We start from the raw sequence: 15,146 nt of genomic DNA on the forward strand, positions 1-15,146 counted from the left end.
AGTATCAGCTCTGTACGACCCTAGGCAAGTTACCTAAGCTCTCTGTAATGTAAATTTTCAAACATTTATTTAAATCTGGTCATGGTGGTACACATCTTTAATCCTAGCAGTCAGAAGGCATCTATCTCTGAGTTCATGGCTAACTGGGTCTACAGAGCAAGTTTAGGACAGCCAGGGCTACCCAGAGAAACCCTGTCTCAAAAAACAAGAACAAGCAAGCAAACGTGTATAAGTGTAGGACAGAAAAGCTGAAGATTTAAGGTGGCTTTTGTTTTGTTTTGTTTTGGTTTTTTTTTTTTACATTTGCTGAACACCAAATGCCAGTTGGCATTGTAGTTGAAAGATGGGGATACCTGTAAATTCACCCGGGGTCTCAGCTTACATAGTGGAACAGCCCTAGCATCATCTTGCAGTCTGTCTCCAACAACAGCTCCATCCATCTAGTGGTAGACGTTGATTTTCCTAAAGTAATGAACGACTCTGGTATTCATGTCTTAGAGCACCTCCTTTGAAGATGCCCAAGGGAGTGAAACATTAACAAAGGCCTATGCCGTGTCCCGAGGCCCAACTCTCCTTTTTCTTCTAGTCTTCATAGTGGCTGCCGTGGCAGCAGGAAGCTGTGAACCAAAGGGAAGGCCGTATTTCTGTTGTCCCACATGCTGGCTTTTCTCCATACCACCTGAAATGACGCTAACCTGATTTCTCGCAGTGATAGATGTGAGACACTGTCTCCCGTATGCAGCCAGGTGCAAAGCGTTTTGTAATTGAAACTTCCATTCCAGAGTGACCTCCTGCTGATTGCCTCTGGTCTATTAGCTCTTCCATTAGGTTTCAAGCTCTGCGAAGCAGTGACTAAATTTGCTTCTATGCTTTTCCCCTGGGGTCTAGTTTGGATCTCTTGAGTGTTGAGACAGGGTCATGCAGTGTGGGAATGCTTTGAATCAAGTTAAATGGCGGGGGAGGGGGGACTGTCACCAAACGTTGATTTGCTGTTCCTTGGGATCTTTTTGTCCCTGTTTAGTCCTGACCAAGGCAGATTGACTTTGGTTATGATATGATCTCTACCACAGCCACCAAGTTTTTTCTCTTTCCAACCTGCTCTAGAAGCTTTTGGTTTGGCTTTCTATACATTGGCTTCCTTTCTTTTTCCTCCTAACCTAGGATGCTCGCTTTGCTTGCTCACGTGGAAGCCGAGTCATTCTTCTTTATTCCCCATCTTTCTGTATTCCTATCTCCTTCTTAGAATATTTTCTCTCTTTCAGCCCCATTTCCCAACCATCCTCAGGAAGGGGAAGACGATGGTGCCAGTGAACTCTTTTCACAAGTGGCAAAGACCAGGACACCTCTTGGGAATGCAGCTCACTATGGTTGCCGTATAGACAGTCATGCACACTCATTTCTGTTCCTCTCTTAAATCCATCTATTCGAAAAGATTTCCGACTGTTTCCTTAGATTGCCATATGGAAATAGCTAGGCTAGATGTCTGCAAGCTACACTAAGCATTTCCTTCAAATACTTGGAACTAGCTTGGGTTTCAGAAAACAGAGGTTGACACTAAATTATTTTAGCCAAGGTTTGGGGGCGGGTCTAAGCTTAGTATGTATACTTTGATAAATCTCATAGACTAGAATAATGTGTTATGCGCTTGTTTGTTCTCTCAACATTAAACTACCTTAATCCCAGTTATAATTTCTCTGCAAGCTGGGTCTCCTTGCCAGGTCACTAAAATAGTACACACCGTCCACCACCCTGTTATTTAAGAACAACTCAGAAATCATAAGTAAGTCAAAAGGACATCTCTCTCCTGGAAGATGAAATTGGATGCCTTTCAGAAACTTCTCAAGACTGATAGAATCTCAAAATACCCAACTAAAGTTGGTCATATGATGACTCTTTATTATAAAACAAGACAGAAATTTTACCAACTTACAAAGCGCTGCTTTTTGTTTGTGTGTTGTTTCTTCTTTAAAATTTTGTAAAAATTCTGGGGAAAGGCTCACTTTTTGTTCATCATGTTGGCAACTATTTCTTGAACAGTGAGTGTCTTTGTGTAAGGTTCTATAGTGAATAATAAGAGTGTCAATTAAAACTGAATATGACCACAAGGCATGGAGAATTCAGACTATATATATATATATATATATATATATATATATATATATATATATATCAAGTGCCCTAGAAAGCTGTTTAAATGCTTTGAGGAATTAACCTTGTGTGGGATATGGGAGTCTAGTCAGCTGAAGGACATCATAAAGGCGGTGGAGCATATGATTAACCAGAAGTCAGTATGCAAAGGCAGGAGCCAATGGGAGTTAGGTCCACGTGGTCCTCCTGAAACATTCTTTTGCTGTTGTTTCCAAGACACAGTCTCTCTGTGTAGCCCTGGCCATCCTGGGATTTGTTCTATAGACAAAGTTGACCCTTGAACTCAGAATTTCACCTACCTCTGCCTCCCAGATGCTGGTATCAAAGGCATGCACTACTTCACTCGGTTGGCTAAAACATTCTTAACAGTCACAGAAATAACATGACATAGAGTATAAACGAGAAACAGGAAATATTGGTCAGGTTTCAGTTGTGTGTATGCTAAAAGGAACCGAGAGACTAAACCCGTAGGGACTGAAATTCCAGATTAATCTGTAAGCAGTAAAGTCTGTTTCTCCCACTATTTTACCTTACAAAGGTATACCATGGGATAATCTGCCATCTTCATGGAAACTAGCGGATACAGGAAAAAGAGCCCAAATCCCGGAGAGCAGTTGAAAGCTTACTCAATGATAGTTAATATAGCTGTGCATGTCTGGGAAGAATGGGATCGTAATACAGAGGTGGAACTGAGATGCCATGAGTCATGAAATTTCTATGATTTAGAGCCTAGTTGAAAGGTGGGAGGAAATAAGTGATCATACAGGGCCAAGAGTAAGGAATGGTTCCACGAAAAAGCCAGGTGTGACAACGGGGCCACGTGCATGGTAGGTGTGAGTTCAGCTATGCCAGCGTCATGTAGCTATGAATGTGTTCCCCAGGGGGCAGCTGAAAATGTGAAATCCAATTCAAGCTAAGGTCTGAAATACAGACTGGGGACTCATCAGCCTAAAGGCCATTGTGGAAGATGTGGGAATGGATATGCATGCCAAGGGAGAGTCAAGACAAGTAGCCAAGGGCAGGACTCTAGGGGTAACGATTTACTCTGTGGTGGAAGAAAAGCCAAAATTGAACATAGCAAGGTCAGTGTAGAGACAGGGAGACTTAGGAAGGGAGGGATTAGACAGAAAAAGAGGCCAAAGAAATCCAGGGGAGCAGAGAGATAAGGAAGATAAAAATTTAAAGACACACTAAAAGGCTTTTTTTTGGGGGGGGTGTTGTTTGTTTGCTTGTCAGGAAGGGTTTGTGGGTGATTTTTCACCATGGTTACTTGGAATGTTTTCTTTTGGTAAGTCTGAGAATTGCTTTTGGCCTGAGCAGTATTCTGTGGTGTGTGTGTGTGTGTGTGTGTGTGTGTGTGTGTGTGCCACCACTTCCAGATCTGAGGAGGTGGGGGAGGGAACTGAATTTAGTTTCTTATGTTTGCAAGGCAGACACTACCAACTGACCTGTCTTCCTACCCAAGACCCCATTTCTTGAAAATGACCTAAATAATGATGAAAAGGTGTGTGCCTGGGGGTTGGGGTGTCTTGTGACCAAGGGGAAGCTTAACATATTAGGTAACAAAATTATTTAAACAGAAACAAAATATTTCTTGAGCTCACATGGCGTTACTACAAGAAGAAGAAAGATGAGAATCCCCAGAAATTCACATTACTCTGCCAACACAACCCTTTCCCAAACTGTAAAAATTAAAAGTTATTCTTCTGTCTTTATGACGTGGAACAATTAGCAGTCAAAGTCCTGGCTAAACGGTATTCAAACTGACTTGCAAAGCCTCCCCAGACACACCAATGGATCACTGTTTTTCCTTTCTTTTCAGAGTACAAGAGGAAGCGATGATAGCCACTGGGGGAGTCATCACCGGTCTGGCGGCCCTGAAGCGGCAGGACTCTGCCAGGTCCCAGCAACATGTCAACCTCAGCCCAGCGCCTGCTGCTCAGGACCAGAAACCAGTGCGCAGGCGCCCGCGAGCTGACGTCGTGGTGGTTCGTGGGAAAATCCGGCTTTATTCTCCATCCGGCTTTTTCCTCATTCTCGGAGTGATGGTGTCCATCATAGGGATCGCCATGGCAGTCCTTGGCTACTGGCCCCAGAAGGAGCATTTCATCGACGCGGAGACCACTCTGTCCACCAATGAGACACAGGTGGTTCGGAACCAGGGCGGTGTGGTGGTGCGCTTCTTTGAGCGGCATCTACACTCTGACAAGATGAAGATGCTTGGCCCGTTCACCATGGGCATCGGCATCTTCATTTTCATCTGTGCCAACGCCATCCTTCACGAGAACCGCGACAAAGAAACCAAAATCATCCACATGAGGGATATCTACTCCACAGTCATTGACATCCACACACTGAGACTCAAGGAGCAGAAGCAGGCCAATGGCCTGTATGCGGGCTTGCTGGGAGATGCGGAAGTGAAGCAGAACGGCAGCCCCTGTGCATCCAGGCTGGCAGCCACCACCTTGGCCTCCTTCTCAGGGATGCGGAACAGCTTTCGTGTGGACAGCTCGGTGGAGGAGGACGAGCTGATGTTGAGTGAAAATAAGACCCTGGGGCACCTCATGCCGCCTCTGCTATCTGACAGCGCAGTCTCTGTCTTTGGCCTTTATCCGCCTCCATCCAAGACCACGGATGACAAGGCCAGCAGCACCAAGAAGTGTGACACCAAATCGATTGTCTCATCATCCATCAGTGCTTTTACGCTGCCTGTGATCAAACTTAATAACTGTGTCATTGATGAACCCAGCATAGATAGCATCACGGAGGTGGCAGACAACCTCAAAAGCAGGTCCAGGAATCTTTCAATGGATTCTCTGATGGTCCCAATGCCTGGCACTGGTGAGTCCTTCCAAGCCTCCAGCACATTACTCCCAAGGAACAATTCAGTTGGGGAGTCCCTATCGAGTCAATACAAGTCCTCTGTGGCCCTGGGACCTGGGACTGGGCAGCTCTTATCTCCTGGAGCTGCTAGAAGACAGTTTGGATCCAATACATCCTTACATTTTCTCTCCTCTCACTCCAAATCCCTAGACTTAGAACGGGGGCCCTCCACACTCACAGTGCAGGCAGAACAAAGAAAACACCCGAGTTGGCCTCGGCTGGATCGAAGTAACAGCAAAGGGTATATGAAACTGGAGAACAAAGAGGACCCAATGGATCGGTTGCTGGTTCCCCAAACAGCGATCAAAAAAGACTTTACTAACAAAGAGAAACTTCTTATGATATCAAGATCCCATAACAACCTGAGCTTTGAGCACGATGAGTTTTTGAGTAACAACTTGAAGCGGGGAACTTCTGAAACAAGGTTTTAGTGTTTAATAATAGATCATCTTCCAAGGAGATATATATACTATTTTTACCAGTGTTTTCCTTCTTAAAGCATTGGTTGTAAGCCTTTTAAATTCAAATGATAGTGTGTTAGAAATGGCTGGTTAATTCTGTAATGAAGATGGCTGTATGTATGGGTTCCTTTCCCTGCAATACTGTAGATTATCACGTGGGATTCTGTTTTCTCACTCTTTGAAAGCATGGTTTCTTTTGTTGACGTGAAGACAAAATACCTGCATTCATATTAAGAATTTGGCTTTACTTTTAAATCCAGCGCTGATTATCATCTTCATAGAATGAAGTGGCCAGTGTAGAATGTGTAGGGTACCAAAGTGTGGACAAGAAGTGTTCCATTCAGGTCAGATACTCAATAGATGTATTTATAAGCGAGGGTGAGTGCAATCTTAAGATGTGATTTTTTTTCTGAATTATTGTTTTATATGGGATTGCTTGTGTTACTTAAAACGAGAACAAATTTCTATTCCATCTGTTGTGAACCTTCCTCTGAACTCTGTGGGCAGTATATCCTTTTTCAACATCAGTTCTGTTAAAGTGATATTTTAATGGAAAAAAAAAGATGGCCTAGAAAAGAAGGCCATGGTTTAGGGATAGATGCCAAAAAGCTATTAGTTGTAACGTTATAACCTCAGAATCAACATTTCTCTGTAAACCAATTTGAAAATTGAATGAATCAATGTAGTTTGTAGAATTTCTGTCTTGATACATGCAGAGAAAATGCTGCCTAAGGAAAGTAGATCCTATTTGCCAGTATCTAACCTTCTCCAGCCGTCTGCGGTTGTCGAGGGTTCACTCATTCCCATAGCCTTATATTCTCCAATTTTTTTTATTATTATTTGGAAAACAGCTAACTGCGGCACGTCTTCATATCTCTACACACCGCTATCACTCGATAAACTGCCTTGTAATTAACCTTGTGATGGAAAACCTTATGCTATCTCCAAAGACCTTGATGAAAGTTTTAGGGTTGTGGTTCTCAAATATATTAACTTATCAGCTCTACTAAGTATAATAAATACTTTAGTATTTAGTAAAACTAAAGCAGGTGTTTCCATCAGACATTTTTCACATTTTCGAGGAAGGTAAGACCGTGTTAAGAATTGTTTAGTGGGGTCCTAGCAGGGCGGCTCGGCAGTGAAGAGCGTCTGCTGCTCTTGCAGAGAACCTCGATTTCATTCCTAGCACCCACATGGGTGGCTCACAGTCATTTGTAACTCCAGTTTCAGGGGAACCTAACACCCTCTTCTGGCTTCAGTGAGCACCAGGCATGCGTATGGTGAACATATATACACATAGGCACTTATACACATAAAATTTAAATGTCAAATGGAATACTCAGGAAATTTTACTGGTTTTTCCCCAAAGCTTAAACATTTCTGAACATTCCTATTGCTGTTGCTAGAAAGAGCAAAAAGGGGTACATTTGTAAGAGTGGTGCCCCAGAATTCCACCCTGTATTTACACAGACACCTTCTTTCTTGAGAGGTACCCCTGCTTCGTAGAACCTCAAGCCTTTGTGTTATAATAGACTGAGCTCAATATTTTACTATAAAAACATTTAGTAAACTTCTGTTATTCATAGAAGTGTGTGTTCTTCATACCTTTGCTATTATTTTTAAATAAAATGTAATTTCTGCTTAAAAATGTATTGCAAACTTTTTGCTGTACTCTCTCGATGGCATTTAATATTGTGGTACATGAGTGCACTGACTGTTTTAATATTGCTTTTGTTGGTTAAAGAGACACCCAGGTGATCTTTTTAATAGGTTATTTTCATACTTTGTTATCTTGAGATGGTTTTCATCATACTTATATTGACTTCCCATAACAATAATCAATACCCACATACAGCACACAAATGTTAGTAGGACTCCCTGATTTCAGCACAGTGGTTCCCAGCATGCCTGGGATGACACATGACATCATTTGCATTTCTGTACCCCATAAAGTGGTAGAGAAATATGGAGAGGATTGGGCAGTGTGGCTCTTGGAAGATCTAAATAAAACAACTCAGAAGAGAATGTAACGCTTCAGGCCTAATGGTCTTGTCATAAAAAAAAAAAACCTCAAGTTTTTATTTACCAAATAAATCAACTTATTAAATGATAAATAGTCTTCACATTTAAATTAATCAGACTCATATGTCACTATTAGCATGAGACAGCTCAGCTGCTATATTAACTTGGCATCTTTCCAACCAGGAAGACTGCTCATTTCATATTTTGTATAGGACTCCCATGCTTTTATAAATACTGAAAAAAAATTTCGAACTTTCATTTCTGCCTATGAGAAGGCCCAGGAACTTGGACATGGTTAGCTGCTTCCAGCCTAGATGGCTTCTAGGCCTGTAGTCTAACTGCAGTGGACAAGTTTTCTAGCACTGTGATGAGAAAATATCACACATTGGACCATTCTAACACTAAAAATTGACTTTCCTCACATTCTTTTCAGAGCTACTTGTCCAAGACCAAGGTGAGGTTAGAAGAAGGTCCCTTCACTTGTGTTATTGGGTTATTTTCACATTTTCTTATCTCGAGATCATTTTTCATGTTATCATTGACTTTTGATTCATGTTATCATTGAGTTTTCATTGACTCATCAGGGTTGGTTTCTCCTAGGGCCTCTGTGAGCCAAGGCACACAGATGGTGGCCTTATCACCATGTCCTTATGTGTCCTTTCCTCTGGGTATACTCTTTTTATAGGACACCGGCTAAATTGGATGTGATCTCTACCCCATAGGCCTTATTTAACCTCATTTCTTTCTTTAAATGATCTCTCTGCAAATATCGTCGTCATCTGAGCTGCAAGGTACTGGGGACATGATTCAGCCATAACGTAGCCCGTAGAATGTTGAATGAAAAATCCTTAGTCAAAAGTAGATGGAGAAAACAGAACATGCTCTCAGTATCTTTGCCACTCCAGATGTGTAGCCTCAAGCATGACACTTAATCTTTCAATGTCAACTCATTTCTTAATTTCCAGTCAGAACTGGGATTCCTCAACTGTGATGTCAGGTGAGTCAGAATGTAAACTACCAAGTGTTTTCTAAGAGTTCTGGCACTCTTAGGCAAGGATCTACTGCTTCTTATTGTGTTTATAAAGCACATTGGTTATCCAGTCACTGGAAAAGGCAGACCCTGCAGTAGAAGCAGAGTGGCTCTGTGGTGCAGCCAGGTTCCAAGAGCATAAACCCAGGCACCGCCACATTCTCACTGTGAATGGGTAGTGGTCTCTCCGGCTTGCTGATATGAACCCATCAGTATGTGTCAAATACTAGCCCTGGCCCCAGGATTTTGTAGATTATATGAGATAGCCTTTATAGAGGGTTCAGAATCACCATGGCAAATACATAGTAAGAAGACATATCTAAGTGTTATTACCACATGGAAATGTTATCTGAAAGCTTTGCCAGCCTTCATTCCTTTCCTGCCCCACTCCAGTTTATCACCCACTCTAGGAAGAACAGGCATGTCCATGCCCAATGCCTAGAATGTGAATGTGAACTTAGCAAAATGGATGCGAGCAGAGGAAGAGGTTACAGATCTTGCAATGGGTGGATTATCTTGGATCATTTGGAGGAGCACTGTGCAATTAAAAAAAAAGTCCTTTTAAGAAGGAAGGGAAGCTTTAGGAAAATCACAAAGGTGTTGATGTGATCAAAGCTATTAGGGTCCCAGATTTAAGAGTGGAAAGTGGGCGCTTGTGCTAGAATGGTAAGCTCTAAGCACTGGAGAAAGCAAGAACAGAACAAACAGATTCTCCCCTCAGTTGCCAGACGAACAAGTTTGGCCATTTTGACTTTAACCAGTGAAAAGGGTGTAGACCTTGGATTTCTAGAGCTGAACCAGTGTGATGTTTGAATCTGTTCTCTTTATCCTAATTTGTTACAGCAGTAAGATAACACAAATCCATCTTTCACAACTGCAGGGTTTTTCTTCAGCAGCTTTTCAAGGATATCTGGAATAAGGGCTTTTGTACATACGACACTGCTTCTGCGGAGAAGCAGACAAATGTCTACATATCCCAGATAGAGAGGAAACACAAACCAAAATAACGACACCGCCGAAATCCAATTTGGTGAATCGGTGAGTTTTATCTTGGTTACTTTTAAAAATATGAGTGAGGGGATGCTTACAGATGCAGAAACATCACAGCTCACCACGACATGGGTGACAGACCCCAAAAGCTGGAAACCTATAGCATACTACACAGCCTGCAGGCATTTCAGCAGGTTGAAGGCTGTCCTTTCCAGGTAGCTCAGTTGGTCTAAGCCTCTTGGAGGCAGCTCAGCCAGTCTCTGCTTCTTCTAAGCAGTTTGTCTGGTCTCTGCTTTTTCCAGACAGCTTGACTGATCTGTCACTTTGAGAGAGCTCAGCAGGTCTGAGAGTCTCTCAACAGACCTCGTAGTTTACATAGGCTTAGAGAAGGAGGAGCCTAATGCATCTGGTCAGTTTCAGGGATTTCCTGAAACCTTTGAGTTCCTTATTTCTCAAGCTTAAGAAGCTTCCCTGCAGAATGGAATTTTTCATCTCCCCTTAGAATGTTCTATTGTCTCACCTTCCTAACATCCCACATCTTAAGGAGCTTCCCTTCAAGCTGGAAGATTTTCATCCTGGAGGAAACAGCTGTAGAACAAGGTCTTAAATAGAATATCTGACCAACACTACATTTATTTTTGCACTGATAATATATTTTTTTTTAGTTTAGCACTCATAATTTTAATGTAAATATAATAATCTCTAGAAAAAGGCAAAAGCTTCTGTAAGGTAGGCAGTATTACTTTTTGACGTAATAAGTCATACAATACAGTGCAGCCATTAATTGTAAAGGCACCCATGCTCAGATATTTAAAATATTTGGAGAAATAAAGCTAATTTTAAGTCAGAAGAAAGAATTTTCATATAAATTTACTTGAGAAACGTAAGTGTTATGTTACTTTCTCAAACAATTCTAATTTAACACAAATATACCACAGAAACATACCATGAATAAGAAAAATAATACACCTTAAAAAGAAAATATTGACCAGTTTAGTAATACTTTTTCTATAACATTTTAAATGTTAGTGTCCTGTTGCAAGGAGGGTCCCTTGTTCATTCCAGCCTCCCAGAACCAAAATAACCACAGAGAAACTGTATTAATTAAATCACTGCTTGGCCCATTAGCTCTAGCTTCTTATTGGCTAACTCTTACATCTTAATTTAACTCGTTTCTATTAATCTGTATATCACCATGAGGTCGTGGTCTACCAGCAAAGTTCCAGCATGTCTGACTCTGGCAGCGGCTCCATAGCATCTCCATAGCGTCTCTCCCTGACTCTGCCTTCTTCCTCCCAGCATTCCGTTTAGTTTTCCCTGCCAACCTAAGTTCTGTCCTACCACAGGCCCAAAGCAGTTTTGTTACTCATTAATGGTAATCACAGTACACAGAGGGGACTCCCACAGTGTCCTTGCCAGCCCAGAGATAGACGTCCACTGACTATAGTACTTAAATTGGTCAGAGAACTGTCACTCTTAATCTCTAGGGACTGGGAGAATAACAAGGTTACCCTGTCTCTTACAGTGAGTCACCCCGTCGTCCCTCCCCTCCTCACTTCTGCTACCACATTTTATACTTCATAGCAAGGCATCAGAGCACGTTAACTGTGATCTTGAATTATTAAAGAACCTTGCTTCTAATCTCGCATTAGAAGATTAACGTTCTTTGTGATTTGCATTCAAATTGAAGCAAATCATTGGTTTCCCTCTGCTGTCTTTCCCACAGAGCTGCACAAGACAAAAACTCTGCTTCACAGGAAAGTTCACAATCGTTATTGTGGTTTTAAGATAGGGTGTTAGCTTTCTAAAGCTGTTATAACAGCATAGTCCTTTATTAGCTACCGAGAGGCCTGAATACTGGCAGTTCTAGAGGTTGGAAGCCCGAGATCACATGGCAATCATCTTGCTTCTCCTCTTAGATCCTCCTTTGTGCTTTCAGAAGGCCACATTTGCGTGAGAACACACTTTGTCCTCAAAGGACTTGGGCAGTCTCGGTGTCACTGTACACACCCAAATTCCCTCCTTCTTAAAAAAGAAACAGTTAAGTGGCATTAGGGGCCACCATAACAGCTGCCTCCTAGTGCAACCATGTCATTAACTAACATCACTGTCCCCAAAGACAGCTGGATTCTTAGTTATACTGGGGGCAATGGGGTCTCAGTACAGGAACTGGAGGTAGAAGCACGATTCAGCTCATGATGATGGTGATTTACATACCAGGTGTGTTTAAGAACACATCTTAAAGTGACAGAACTAGGTCAACCAAGGGGAGGAGGTAAGCTCATTTGCATTTGTACATAAATGTTTACTGTTTATTGGAAGCCTCTCCAGACAGGGTCTTCTTGTTTTTACACCCATAGGTGGTTTTCAGAAAACTGCAGACTGCCCCATCTTCAGCTTAGAATATTTTTTTCTCTTCTCATTGCTTCCTTTTGCAATGAGAAAAGTGGTTGGTCCATTGGTCGTTTTACTATAGAAATGATTAAAGATGCTTTTATTTCTTTAATCTCTTTCTTGCCTTATAAATTATTTAATAGTTTTGAAATAAATGTGTATTTTTAGTTCCTTCTCATTACCAGTGTATATTTTACCCCTTGGCGCAAGGAGCATGTGTAGCACAAAAATTCATAAACTTTGCTTGCAGCACAATTGCTCATTGTATTCTATTGTAGTCAAAACTACAGCATTTCCAGTACAAGATACAGAATCATTTGTTAATAGAAGCATTTGGGATTTAGAGGAATATGTAAGTTAATAGGACTATTAGGACCTGCATCTATGACCTTAGATTTTTAGCACTTGAGGTTTGTTTGGTTTTTGTAGAACTCAGGACTGAGTGTAGACTGACAGTAGAGGCTGGTACGTGCTAGGCAAGCACCCCTAGTATAAGCCAAACTTCCAGTCTTTGATGCCCCATACTTACATCAATGAAAAAATTTCTGTGGTTTTTAAACCATGTCTCCAAAGTGCAGTAATGATTAGCTTTGGAGTTCCATACACAGGACAAAGAAAAATATCTAGAATTTTGGGAGGAAAGTAACACATCTTAGATAGTAAGGATCTTAAAGGAGTAGAGAAGAGACTGATCTTAGAGAAGGCACATAACCTGCAATGAAAAACTCTCTAGCATTTGTATTAAGGTTTGATTTCTTGTGTTTTAATATATTAACTTTTTTATACTACCAGGAAGATTATGCCTGTAAACCCTGTCACACCATGATACTCTTTCGGTGTGAACCTTAGAACTGAAAAGCATTTCAATCCATACTCAATAAATCACTTGTATAGAAGGAGGCAGGAACAAGAAGGGGTGTGCAATCTGGGAGATGGGAGAGGAGGAGAGAACACCATATGTTTCTCTTGCTTATTGAAAACCCATGCATGGCAAAAAGGCATTCCATTTATACTTTATTTTGGAATAAAATCAAGCTCATAATTTTTAATTACTGAAGTGCGAGAAAATACTCTTAGTTGGTTTAAAATCAAATTTTAGCAGTGTTTATTAGCCAGCTCATTGAGTCAGTCACCCTAAGGGCTAGAGACTGGGTCATTCATTTGAAGTTCTCAACCAACTGTAAGTTGATCAGTAACTGTAAGTCAGCCACTGAAATCTCTTGGGAGAATTTTATAGCAACAATAAAATCACTTCTTTTTCTAAACTTTTTCTGCAGCCATTAGGTATATTTTCCCTAAAGCTTTTCCAAATTTTAAATATGTAACCGTGTGCTGTAATTTATACTGTTAATCTGGGAAGGCAAATTGACTTTCCATCAGTTCTCAAAGAGTGAAGGAAGACTCTTTCAAACATGCTTTATTATAATTTGTTTGTTATAAAATATCAAGAGGGTCAGATAAAACAAATAGCAAAAATGCAGAGGACATTAAAATCTAAGATCAAATTAGATATAGATTGTATTCAACATAGACTATACTTTTCCCTTGACCATTGTCATCGTAAAAACATGACCACATACTCTTACAAGCTAATGTAAGTAAATTATATGCTCTTTGGAAAGTAAATACTGTATGTTGTTTTATATTTGCCAAAAAGATGTTTAGCAACTTTCAAAGCAAATTTAATATAAGCCATTCTTTTCTTACTGTACACTTTTCCTGGCAAAGATATACACTCAGAAATTATGACACAAAATAGCTGTATACTTACAAAACTCTGTCAAAATGGTCTGGTCTAGTTCTAAAAATATAGCTTACTTCCAAACACTTCGGAGTTAGCTCTTCATCTGTGAGTCATCAGAACTCTTCCCTTCCAATCCTTATTTGCGTGTTTGCTTCTGTTAAGCCAGTTAAATGCCAATGCTTGCTGACTGGCAAGTGGGAAGAGAGGTAACATTCTATACTGACCATTCTGCAATGAGATGGCAAGTGTAGAATTACAAAGAAAGGCAAGAGAGGATAGGGGAAAGAAAAGGAGTGTTATTCACAGCACCCTCGATATGTGCTCTCTTTGGTCTCTTACTTCTGTTCCCACAGCCAACAAAGAGTCTATTGGAATGAGAGCCACTGTCAATCGATCCATGTCATTGAATTATATGAAGAGAGCCTAAAACTTCTGAATTAATTTTAATATATCACGGTCATACATACTGCTGGTACATGCTGGGTGTCAGTGAGTAATGATAGAATTTCAGTCTATAGTGAAAAACACTAGCTAAATTTAATTATCACATACTTATGAGTCAGTTTGCCACAGAGTACCTGCCAATAAGCGAATAGCATGTGTGGCTGGTTCTGCAGTTTCTGGGATGACTGGGCTATCGGCATCTCACTGGGGTGTAAACCAGTTGCTGGGATTTAGAGAAGGCAACAACGTATGGGTGTTCTTGTTCATTTCAGTTTGTAACCAAAGAGGAAAAGAATTTCAGATACTATGAATATCGTTTTCAAAACAAAATATAAAAGCTCCTTCTGAAGTAAAACACGGATTTAATATGTAAAGAATAGGCAAGAATCTTTGAAGTTTTATATTACCTTATAGCCCCATATACTTTTACTTTAATCTTAGGGCCTCTACTCTCTGAAATAAAAAGACAGATTTGCATTTCATTGGGTAGTATTTAGAGAGTTTCGAGTTGCATTTTCCATGGTCCTTGGTTTAGTAGGGGACATATCTCCATTCTCTAGTCTCGCTGGAATGTCAGTATTACCTGTGCATACAAATTATCTTCATTTCTTGGATGTAAACCTAAAATAGAAATCTGGTCTTAATTAAGTTTTACACATTTGAACTAACACCAGGTACCAGAAAAGTCGGAAAATAGAAATTTCAAAGGCAAACATTCACTCTCATAAGCAGAGCAGAAAAAAGACTATGAGTTTCTTGTGCACATGCAGACAGTTTTTGTTTATTTTACTTGGGCCGACAGGGAGACTCGTACTTTTGACACCCTGAAGGAATGTTAAAAAGAGAGAATGTTCTCTGATAGAACAATTTGAGGTAGCCTTTGAAGGGCTTAAAAGAATTAAGGCAGTGTTTCAAAGACAACCTCATACAGAGACAATGCAGTCAAGATTCAGGCCTGCAGTCTGGAGGCAGTCACACCCATCTCAGGATGGACAGGTGGCCACAGAGTCAAGTCTGACCCAGGGAAGAG

The 15,146-nt window shown here is 40.8% G+C and overlaps 1 protein-coding gene across 1 annotated transcript in view; it reads left to right on the plus strand.

The window, feature by feature from the left end:
- Nucleotides 1-7,140, plus strand: part of Tmem200a (transmembrane protein 200A) — a 77,096-nt gene extending 69,956 nt beyond the window's left edge. The window contains exon 2 of the mRNA XM_075947094.1: nt 3,971-7,140. Within this exon, the coding sequence (XP_075803209.1) occupies nt 3,987-5,462 (1,476 nt within the window). The 5' untranslated portion in view covers nt 3,971-3,986 and the 3' untranslated portion in view covers nt 5,463-7,140. The remainder of the gene's footprint in view (nt 1-3,970) is intronic.
- The last annotated feature ends 8,006 nt before the right edge of the window (nt 7,141-15,146 follow it).

Source organism: Microtus pennsylvanicus, chromosome 1 (genome assembly GCF_037038515.1).
Source record: "Microtus pennsylvanicus isolate mMicPen1 chromosome 1, mMicPen1.hap1, whole genome shotgun sequence".
Taxonomy (NCBI): Eukaryota; Metazoa; Chordata; class Mammalia; order Rodentia; family Cricetidae; genus Microtus; species Microtus pennsylvanicus.